This window comes from Macrobrachium nipponense, chromosome 5 (genome assembly GCF_015104395.2).
Source record: "Macrobrachium nipponense isolate FS-2020 chromosome 5, ASM1510439v2, whole genome shotgun sequence".
In the NCBI taxonomy this organism is placed as follows: Eukaryota; Metazoa; Arthropoda; class Malacostraca; order Decapoda; family Palaemonidae; genus Macrobrachium; species Macrobrachium nipponense.
The window spans coordinates 78617121-78628956 of record NC_061107.1 but is presented as its reverse complement, the minus strand read 5'-3'; the positions used below and the strand labels follow the sequence as shown (position 1 = coordinate 78628956).

Sequence of the window (11836 nt, the reverse complement as noted above, 5' to 3'; positions counted from 1 at the left end):
GTGCGCAACACACGGGGTGTAAGAAGCGGACATGATGATGTTTATATGCTGACACAAAGGAACTTACTGAGGTCGAATCATGGTCGGCAGAGGTCAGGTCAGGGAACTACTTACCTCGGCGGAGCGATTAAGGGCCGGGCAAGGTGTTGTTTGCGGGCCTGGCCAAGGGTATCGTCACGGTAAGGTGGTAGAAATTAATAAAAGGGGCCTAGCATATAATCAACAGTCAGTAAGATTCTTATAAAAATGTTATTGTTATAATACAATTAAGTTTGTTCATACTTACCTGGCAGATATATATACGTATAGCTGTATTTTCTGAAGTCCGACAGAATTTCAAACTCGCGGCACTCGCAGTGGGCGCCATCCACGCCGCTGGGAGTGGCGGCAGGGGTAGGTACCCATTCCCCCGCCCTGGGAGGCGGATCACACACCATTCATTTTCTATCATATTTTATTAATGCCACTGTCTCCTGAGGGGAGGAGGGTGGGCACTCTAATTATATATATCTGCCAGGTAAGTATGAACAAACTTAATTGTATTATAACAATAACATTTTGTTCATGCCACTTACCTGACAGATATATATATAGCTGAATCCCACCTTCGGATGGTGGGAAGAGACAGAATAGGATTTGTAGGAAACTTAAATTAAGTAGATGATGTACACCTTGGTTCCTCACCTGTTAGCAAAGTAGACTCTGTGATTACTGTCACTTAAGCCTGCTTTTGCTTAATCAGAGTTGCCAGCCAGGTGGAGACCTGTAGTGCTGGTGCGCTCTGGATGATCTGTCAACGGGGACATGACCTCAACGTGACAAGACCATCGAGCCATACATATGAGGGCAACGAAGCAACTGACCACCACCTGACCAACTATCCAAAGACCCCCTGAACACTAAACTAAGGGATGGGAGATCTTCACACAGGACTCACCACAACCCAAAAATACAACAATTAAAACTAACCTAAACCTAACTAAGGGATAGGGAAAGAGCTACCTCCAGCCCCCAAGACTGTGTCTGCAGAAACGTATGGCCCAAGAGAATTACAGTCGTCATTAATCGTTCTCACATCCCTTAGGTAATGTGAGGCGAAGACGGATTTGCTCCTCCAAAAGGTGCCATCAAGAATGTCCTTGATTGACATGTTCTTTTGGAAGGCAAGAGAGGTTGCGACAGCTCAAACTTCATGAGCTTTCACTCGTAAGAGGCTCAAATCAGTCTTCTGGCAAGATGAATGAGCCTCTTTAATGACGTCCCTCAGAAAGAAAGCAACAGCATTCTTAGATAAAGGTAATTCTGGTCTCTTCACAGAGCACCAGAGATTACCTGAGGGACCTCTTACCTCTTTTGTTCTATGCACATAGAACTTGAGAGCCCTGACAGGGCACAGGGCTCTCTGGTTCTTGGCCCACCAGACTTGACATACCCTTGATCTCGAAGCTTTTTGGCCAAGGGTTAGAAGGATTTTCATTCTTTGCCAAGAAAGTTGGGCTCAAAGAGCAGACAGCGTTGTCTCCTTTGAATCCCACTAGATGACTAAAAGATTGTATTTCACTAACTCTCTTCGCCGTCGCCAGAGAAGTTAGGAAAAGAGCCTTCCTTGTCAAGTTCCGAAGAGACGCTGCTTGAAGAGGTTCAAAGGGACTTGACATTAAGAACCTAAGAACTACGTCAAGGTTCCATGAAGGCGGTCTCGTTTGGGGAATCTTCGAAGTCTCAAAAGATTTCAAGAGATAATGAATATCTTTGTTGTCCGAAAGGTCCAGGCCTCTGTGCCTAAAAACCGCTGACAACATGCTCTTATATGTCCCTTAATGGTAGGGACTGCTAATTTCTGCACATTCCTGAGAAAGTGCAGAAAATCGGCTATCTGGTTCACAGAGGTCGTGGAAGAGGAAACTCCCTCCTTTTTACACCATGCCCTGAAGGAAGCCCACTTCAATTGGTATACAGCTCTTGTAGATGCACGTCTTGCATTTGCGATTGCTCTCGCAGCTGCTTTCGAAAAACTCTCGCTCTGGCCAACTTTTCGGATAGTACTGAACGCAGTCAGACCCAGAGCGGAGAGGTTTTGGTGATACCTTTCGATGTGAGGCTGTTTGAGTAGATCTTTCCTCCAGGGCAACGTCCTTGGAAAGTCTACAAGGAAAGACATGACCTCTGTGAACCATTCTCTCGCTGGCCACATCAGGGCGATCAGGGTCAACCTCGTCCCTTCTGAAGCTGCAAACTTCCCCCATGATCTTGAACGGCGGGAAGGCATACAGGTCTAGGCCTGTCCAACTCCATAGCAACGCGTCCACAGCGATTGCTTCTGGATCTAGGACTGGGGAGCAATACAGAGGAAGCCTCTTGGTCCTCGACGTCGCGAATAAGTCGACCAGAGGACGTCCCCACAACTTCCAAAGGTCTCGACACACGTCTTTGTGTAAGGTCCATTCCGTCGGTAGGATTTGTTCCTGACGACTGAGAAGGTCCGCCCTGACGTTTTGCACTCCTGCATGAACCTCGTCAGGATCGTAACCTTTTCTCCTTTTTGCCCACAGCAGAATCTCCTTCGCCGGAGGAAACACAAATCCTGGAGTGTGTTCCTCCCTGATTCTTCAAATACGCGAGTGCTGTGGTATTGTCGGAGTTTACTTGAACGATTTTGTTCATCAAACTCCCTTCGAAGAACTGCAGAGACAGAAAGATCGCTGCTAGTTATTTGACATTTATGTGCCAGGCTGCCTGTTCCCCTCTCCAGGAGCCTGACACTTCCTCCCCTACTAGTGTTGCTCCCCAGCCCACGATGGAAGAGTCTGAGAACAACACTAGTCGGGGGCTCAGAAGACTTTAGGGGACAAAGCCTCTTGTAGCTTCTGCGGATTGAACCACCATCTTAGATGGCTCTTTGTTGATTCTGAGATTCTCAAGATCGCATTGAGATCGTCCTTGGCCTTCCATTCGTCCGCAAAGAAAAACTGGAGAGGCCTGAGGTGCAGTCTTCCCAAGAAAACAAACCTTTCTAGCGAGGAAATGGTGCCCAGCAGACTCATCCATTCCCTCGCCGAGCAAGTTTCTTTCCCCAAGAAGGCTGAGATCTTCTCTAATCCTAGCCGCTGACGTTCCTGGGACAGAAACGCTCGAAAAGCCACTGAATCCATCTGAATCCCCAGATACATGATGGACTGTGTCGGGGTCAGATGCGACTTTTCGAGGTTGACAAGAAGTCCCAGGACTTCGCTAAGGCTAACGTGAACTGCAAGTCCTTCAGACACTTTTCTCTCGACGACGCTCTGATAAGCCAGTCGTCGAGGTAAAGGGAAACTCTTATCCCTGAAGAGTGTAGCCACCTCGCCACATTCTTCATGACTACGGTGAACACCATTGGAGCCGTGGTCAGGCCGAAACAAAGAGCTCTGAACTGCCACACTTTTTTGCCCAAGACGAATCTTAGGTACTTTCTTGAAAGAGGGTGGATCGGGATGTGAAAGTATGCGTCCTGCAGGTCTAAGGACACCATCCAGTCGCCCGGTCTCAAGGCTCCCAGAACAGAATGAGGCGTCTCCATCGTGAATTTGGTCTTTTCCACAAAAAGATTGAGCCTGCTTACATCTAGGACTGGACGCCAACCCGACGACTGCTTTGGTACTAGGAAAATCCTGTTGTAAAAGCCTGGAGACCCCAGGTCCGCGACTTGTTCCACCGCTCTTTTTTCGATCATCTGTTGTAAAAGATCGAACAACACTTGTTTCTTTTCTCCCTGATAAGATGGAGAAAGGTCTCTGGGAGTCCGTGGAAAGAGGAGGAGGATCTAAAAAGGGGATCTTTGTACCCCTGCTCCACGATCTTGAGGGACCAAGGGTCCGTATCTCTCTCTCTCCATGCTCCCGCAAAGGACTTTCAGTCTGGCTCCGACTGGTGTCTGAAGGACATGCGTTTCACTTGGATGGCTTGGGTTTGAAGGAAGCTCTTCCTCTTGCAAGCCCTCTCCCTCGAGGGAGGAGCCCCACGAAAGGGTTTAACCTTCTTCGGCGGTCGCACAAAAGACGAAGAAGTGGAAGGAACTGCCGGACGTCTCGAGGACTGGGCTAAGAGGTCCTGCGTTGCTTTTTCTTGTAAACTGCTTGCCAGGTCCTTTACCAAAGTCTGGGGGAAGAGATGGCTCGTAAGAGAAAAGAGCAGCTCCGCTTTCTGAGCTGGAGTAACCGATCTAGCTGTGAAGTTACACAGCAAAGCTCTCTTCTTCAGGAAGGCAGTCCCAAAATATGAGACAAGCTCCTCTGAACCATCCCTGACGGCCTGTCCATGCACGATAGCACGCTGGACAGCTCCCCCAAACTGAGAGACTCTGGGCTTCTAGATTGCAGATCTAGAACTCCCAAGCACCAATCCAAGAAGTTGAAGACTTCAAGAGTCCGCAGCAGCCCCTTTAAATGATGGTCTGTCTCCGTAGGGGTCCAGGTTACTTTAGCAGTGGATAAAAGGGACCTCCTCTGAGAGTCCACCAAGCTGGAGAAATCCCCTTGAGCAGAAGAAGGAATTCTCACACCCACGTCTCCTTTGGTTTCATACCAAATACCTCCTTTACCGCCGAGTCTAGAGGGAGGAAGGGCGAAAGTTGTCTTGCCCTGATCCTTCCTTCGTTCCATCCAGTCTTGGGAGTTTCTTGAAGGCCCGCTTAGTGGAGAGCGAAGTCTTCATTTCGACAAACTTCGGGGTCTTACATATCTTCAAGGATGAAAACTGCGAAGGAGGAGACTTGGGAGCTGCAGGCTGGAACTTGTCCCCGAAGGACGAGCGCAACAGCCGCACAAGAACTTTGTAGTCCGAGATTGAAGAGGCAGCAGAAGGTTTCTCTTCAACAGAGTCAGCAGGACTACTCAATTCTCCTTCTTCCCTAATCGGAAGAGGAGACCGCCTCTCCGGAGAGGGCGTACGTCTATCAGGTCTTGCCTTAATCAAAGACCCCCGTTGTTTAACAGTAGAAGCCTTATCTAGGCTGTCTTCCTTGAGGCGTTTACCGCTCGAAGGAGGCAGAGCGTCCTGACGGCGATGAGCGTCCTTAACGACGACCGAGGCAGCATTACTTCCAAGAGGAGCGTCCTTACGTTTCTTCAATGAAAAGGTAGACTTGTTATCAGTTTTCTCAGGGATACGCGCCTGTGCGCGCAACCCAGCGTCCTGGTGCACGCCGTCTTCTTGCTCGAAGTCCTCCGAAGCGTCCTGAAAAGCGTCCTGCCAAGCGTCCTCAAAAACGTCCTGAGCGCACTCAAAAGCGTCCTGAGCGTCCTCTCGAGAATCACGGCAAGCAGCCTGCCCATGACGTTGAGAGGGAACGAAAGCGTCCTGACGACCCGTCTTCTTAGCGGGCGAACGAGATCGGCGAATCGCCGAAGGAGACGCAATCGGTGAAAGAGACGAACGAGGAGAGGGAGAAGGAGACTGCTTCGTCCTCTTGACAGGCAGCCTAAGGTCCTTCCTCCTCTTAGGCTCGACTGCTGCTGGCGAGTCCTCTGAGCCATAAGCGTTGATAACTGGTCCTGAAGGGACAAAAGAATGTTCTTCGTTGGAGAAGAACGAACAGAGGGAGCAGGGCTGATCCTGCGAGAAGACGAGGGGCGAGGGGACGCCTCCTTCCTTCTCACAGGTACAGCTACCAGCTTCTCAGGGATACGCGCACCCAGCGTCCTCGTCGGATGAGATCCTACCTCTCTTCTGAGGCGGAAAAGCGTCATACACGTCCGAAGAAGAGTGCAAAGAAAGTGGCGATACAGGACGTGAAGCGTCCTCAACACGAAACGTCCTTTTCAGCGGACGAGTGTCTCTCCGAGTGCTCCACCCCTTGCGCGGGGAGGACGCTTCGGAGGACGAAAAGCAGTCCTTAAGGATACGTGCCTGTGCACGCTCCTTGACAGCCTGGGACTTTGCAACAAGGCCTGCCGAAGGGACGCCAGATCGGTGGGGAGCCCCCGTAACCCTCTTGTGGCTTTCGACCTATCCCCTCCCTGATTCCTGAGAGTCCGATAGCGGTCTAGGCCTAGAGGCATTATGGGGCCGATCTGACGCCCCCTCCACAACACTAGGGGCACGATCACACACTTGCACTGAGCCAGTTTCCAAGGCTTTCACTTTGGTCTCCAGAGTACGTAGAGACTCCAAAATATGAGAAAGGGCATTACCTTCTCCCGACACAGATTCAGGGCCCGAAGGCAACAACACAGGTTTAGGAGATGCAAATTCTACAGGTGTTATAGCAGGAGAAATATTAGTACCCTTACCTTTTGTAGAACCACTCCTGGAGGAAGACCTCCTGATCCTATCGCGTTCCAATTTACGCCGATAGGAATCATACACCTTCCATCCATCCTCGGTCAATCCATCACATTCATTGCACCGATCATCCACCAAACAAACATGCCCCCTACAACTCATACATACTGTGTGGGGGTCTACCGATGATTTCGGTAGCCTCACCTTACAATCACTCCTCACACACACACTGAAACTCACTGCACTTGATCCAGACATCACGTTTACAGAAAAGCCAATCCAAAGTCAAAAAACGGTCCACTATCGCGTATGCCAATCCAACAATCCAAAATCAATACCAAAAGTCAGTCAGATACTTAAATGCGAGCAAATCCAAAAAATCCTAGGCAGAGGTCTGTAAACAGTAGTTTACCGACCGGCGACAGAAAAAAATATGAATAGAAAATGGGAATGGTTCCTGATATCCGCCTCCCAGCGGCGGGAATGGGTACTACCACCTGGCCGCCCACTGCGTGCCGCGAGTTTTGAAATTCTGTCGGACTTCAGAAAATACAGCTATATATATATATCTGTCAGGTAAGTGGCATGAACAAAACTGATAATAAATAATGGAGCTGCTAAAGTTTAGTTGGCCAAGGGGAACGTCTGCTAGGTAATCGGTGGACTAATACAAACAGGATGGCTGCCGTTTGTTTTGGCTTACAAGTCGCTGCATGTTCGTTCGGGCTGGGTCGGTTCCATGGGTTCGGGTCGGGTCGTCTGCGAGAATTACTTACCTTGGCGGAGTGATTACGGACTGGGCAAAATGGTGTTACGCGGCCCGGGCAACTAAACTGTAATCAACCCGTGGCGAACACGTCTGTCAACCAGCACGGCCAAAAGCAAAGTGGATCTTCACCTCCCAGTCATGCGGACTGTTGGACAAGCAGTTAACTCCCTTGTTCGAAGCTTACGACCGGTTCCAGCTGCCGCAAGTTACATTCGTATTGTAAAGGACCGATGGTTTGTATTCGTATCGGAACAAACTTACTTCGAAAGGAGAGTCAAGGTCTTTAGCTCCGTCTCTCACCAACAAGTCACGATTGATGCCCATCTCTGGTGTCAGGATGCGTTTTAAATACTTTTTCGGAGGGTGGCAAGCCGTGACCGTCGGTGTGTTGGGCCAGTCCATGCGGTTGTTTACCCTAAATAGAGGCCAAAGAAGCATTGAAGCATTGTGGTAGGCATCACAATAACTGTCTGAATACATATAAGAGACAAGCAGATCGAAAGATTTGTGGATAAAGTTGGAGAAAAAGTATCGTAGCAAGTCTAGCCTAGCTAGGCTATTAGGTTACAAAATAGGTAAACTTACTAAAATGCTTAAAATAGGTAGGGTAAAAAACCGCAGGGTACAGAGTGGACCATGTACGATCAGCGTGGACAATCCCAAAAAAAGTACATTATAACACGTCCTGACATCGGAGATGGGTATCAGTCGCGACTTCTTCTTGGTGAGAAACGGAGCTAAAGACCTCTACTCTCCTTTCGAAGTAAGTATTTTCTCCAAAGGTAGAAATTAAGGCCAAATATGGCAATTTGTCGAAAATTGCATTTTTCCTAACTATACAAACCTGAGGTCCTTTAACAATAGGAAGTAGCTAGCGGAAGCTGGAACTGACGTAAGCTTCGAACAAGGGGAGAACGATAGTTAACTGCTTCGGCGGCGGTCTTCTTCCAACGCTAAGAATTCCAGTAATTCGAGCATTCGGCGAGATCCCCGATTATCGTGGTAACAATTATCGGGAATACTCGTCTAACTCCCTTTGGACAGTCGTCTCGCCGGTGTGTGCTAGAAATTCCACAGAATTCTAAGCACCCAGCGAAACCCCCACCGGATTCGTTAAACGAATATCGGTTGGTGGTTCTCTCGATTCCCGTAGAAATCGGAGATGGTGCAGGGTCCCTCCTCCACGACCGGGGTTACGTCAGGTAGGACCCTAAGGACCCCCCGGTAGCGCAGTCCCCAATTGTGGGATCCTACAGAGAAGTCTCTGTAGGATCCCTCCCATTTCCATCGTAGCCGTAAGGAGAGAGGGAATGGGGGAGGAAATGGATATTGCTCGCCTTTCCAGTGGAACTAGCATTTGGAGATGAGAGTAGGAGCAGCCATCACCTTGCGGCGATGGCCTTCCTCCCACCCACCCCCCACCCCCCCCTCAAGGAGGGTTACGAACTCGTACTATAGGTAAGCATCTGCCACCACTGTGAACGTCGTCTGGGTGGGGCTGATCGACACCTGACAGGAGAGCCAAAACCGTCCTCTGACTCATTCCAGTCCTCGTCGAGATCGAAACCTCTCAGGAGGACCGACGGAGGGGGAAGAAGAGCTGCAATACTCCGAAAAAACGCTGCTGTCGCGGCAGAGGAGGTGGAAGTAGCTTGCTCGACCGGCTAGACCTAAGCGAGCCTTCTCGTCCGGAGACGAGAGGCTCTACCTGGTTCAGAACAGAGTCGAGAAGCTCTTATCGCGGCAAGCCCACCGTCAGTCTGGTTCCCTACTTCGGGCTCCAGAACGACTTGAGCCGTGACGTGGCTCTTCTGGTGGGAGCGGCGATCCTTCCCCCAGGTCGTTGTGCTGACGAATCAGCGCAATAACCTCGGCCAAGCTATTTACAATAGGTTTGAAAGTCAAGATGTCCTGACGTCATAATACAGGACTTAAAAGAACGTTCTAATTCCAAAAAATAATTACTTAAATTTGAGTCCAAATAGTTACTTTTTCAATAACGAATATTTTCAAATTAATCATCATAAATATGTAAAATATTGATGTTTTACTATTTATTTAAAAAATTATCGAAGTGCACTCTTCGTTGTCGTCTTCTACAAAACAGTTGTTTATTCGGTGAGGAAAAGTTTTCCGATTGTTGTGATAAAAGTGCCCCAGCGTCTGTGGGTACAAGTGGCGTGCGGATTTATCACAGGAAATGGTTAGTTTATTGACACAAGCGACTCCGTAAACATCAAGATGGCGTCAATCTTCTAAATACTTCGAATTGTAAGTAAAAATGTTGAACGCGTTTTGGTGAGATTTGCACTACATTTGACACCGTTTTCACTACCCTCTGTTTAAATCTTAAAATTTGGCCTTAATTTCTAACTTTGGAGAAAATACTTACTTCGAAAGGAGAGTAGAGGTCTTTAGCTCCGTTTCTCACCAACAAGAAGTCGTGACTGATGCCCATCTCCGATGTCAGGATGCGTTATGATGTACTTTTTTTGGGATTGTCCACACTGATCGTACATTGTCCACTCTGGACCCTACGGTTTTTTACCCTATGGCTTGAACCTGGTGTTAGTAAAGTCCCACGACTGTCTTTGTTCATAAAACATTGAGCTACCTAGATAGGGCTAGGTAACATTACTTTAGGCTACCAATCCAATGAAATACCTAAGCAGTAATCTAATAGTAAGTATAGGCTATAATTTTACCTAGCTTAGCCTATGTATGGTTATTTGGAAATATAGTAGTTAAAAATAACGCATAGGTAACTGCAGTCCATTTACTCACCCTGGATTAAAATCGCGGAACATTGATCCCTCTGACGTTCGTTAGTTTGTCTATTCCTCATAAGCTACTGTAGCAACAGGCTATCTTCCCATTAAACCAGAATACGTTACGTGATGATTAAAGTCGCCCTCTTGCGATATTAAGATAATTATTACGAGGTAAATCGCAACAGTTTTGGATAATTGAGTCAATTACGGCAAGCTCAGTGCAGTGACATACGACGATAACGGGGAACTCTTCCGGGAAACACACTTAAATCACTCAGGCAAATACCTATGACTGGCATAACAACGTGTTATCTCGATTTCGGAAACTGTTCGTACTCTCTCTCTATAAATACGACCGTATCCGGCCAAAATTTCTAATGACGGAGAATCCCTGCACCACAGAAATACTAGATGAACTTGTTTTGTTGTTATTCCTTGGTTTCCCACGACAACACTTCGGGGAAAATCTTACGGGCATTGCGGGCCGTTGGAAGGACTTGAGAAGAATTTTAGTAATGTTCTAAAGGGTCCGCAATAAAAAAAAATTTAAAAGTTCGTGTATCATTCATAAACCCTTATAAAGTGTTTATAAATTATACACAAACTTTTACCATTTTTTTATCATTGTTGACCCTTTATAACATTTTGTATAATCTCGTGATAAGTTTTTCCAAATTTTAGTAATGTTTCTCATCAAAACACGCCATTTGAGTAAGTTATCTCTCTTTCTCTTCTTTTTCCTCATCTTTGCACTTTTGTTTTATGGGGTCGCTGTTTCCTATCGGCCTTCTCCACCCTATGCTGCCCATTGCATTCCGACTTCTTGAGTAGGTTCTTAATGCAAAATTAACATATTAATTAGACTCTTCTAAGAATAATAAATGACTTGATGGCTTCCTTTAATGCTTTTGTTTTACAAACTCATAAAACGCGCCTTAAATTTAGCTAAAGTAGTTCAGGTAGTTACTATAAAAGAAAGAAATAAAGAAAACGAAAACTTGTTTACTTACCTCTGGCCTGGATCAAAAGTTCCTTGAACTGTGTCTGCTATAATTCATGCGGGACGTGGCCATTCAAAATGCCCTCTTTCTGTCTAAATATCTTGGGGATGGGAGATTTTTCTTCCGACAACAAGTATAGTCCCACAGCCCGGACCATTGAGATACAACGAACGAGATAACGACTGTAACCCCTACTGGTGTTTAGGAGTAGACTTGAAAACTGTGAAACTGACCGTCTGCCGAAAATATATAGGTGGCTTACTTAACAAGCACCACCAATTGCTTGTTAGATTTTGGGTCTAGATCCAATATATGAGATACCAGATGAAACTAATATATAATATATCTGCAGACTCTACTGATTATAGAATGACAAGTGACAGACATTTTGGAGGGTGGGTTCCCCCTGACAGACGCACTGAAAATGGGGGGTTAATTGGATCTAGATCCAACTTAGGAGATACCGAGTAAAATTTACACTACAATAGCGCTGAACATTCTAGAATACTGTGGTGGTAATGACAGACATTTTAGTGGGTGGTTACCCCTGCCAGACGCCCCACAACGAAAGGGTAGGGGGAGACAGGATCTGCATCCAACATTGGAGATACCAAGTAAAATTTGTACTACAATTGCACTTCATATCCTAGAATGCTGTGGTGGTAATGACAGACATTTCAGTGGGTGGTTACCCCCTGACAGACACCCTACAACGAGTGGGGGTGGAGGGGGAGGGGGAGGGGGAGACAGGATCTCCATCCAACATTGGAGATACCAAATAAAGTTTGTACTACAATTGCACTGCACATCCTAGAATGATGTGGTGGCAATGACAGGCATTTTAGTGGGTAGCTACCCCCTGACAGACATCCCACAATGAGTGGGGGGGAATGGGAAGGGGAGGGAGAGACAGGATCTCCAATCGACATCGGAAATACCAAGTAAAATTTGTACTGCAGTTGCACTGCACTTCCTAGAATACTGTTGTGGTAATGACAGACATTTTAGTGGGTGGTTACCCCCTAACAGACATC

At 47.2% G+C, this 11836-nt stretch overlaps 1 protein-coding gene across 3 annotated transcripts in view; it reads right to left on the bottom strand.

Moving 5' to 3' along the window:
- The window catches only part of LOC135215443 (transmembrane protein 185B-like), a 131374-nt gene extending 120438 nt beyond the window's left edge, over nucleotides 1–10936 (bottom strand). The window contains exon 1 of one of the 3 annotated variants that reach the window (XM_064250106.1): nucleotides 10812–10936. Coding sequence is in view for 2 of the 3 variants with exons in the window: in XM_064250107.1 (XP_064106177.1) it covers nucleotides 9815–9837 (23 nt within the window). In the remaining variant the exon portion in view is untranslated. Of the gene's footprint in view, nucleotides 1–9814; nucleotides 10282–10811 lie in introns of those variants that run through there. The other 2 variants (XM_064250107.1, XM_064250105.1) reach the window with 2 other exon arrangements.
- Between the last annotated feature and the right edge of the window lie 900 nt (nucleotides 10937–11836).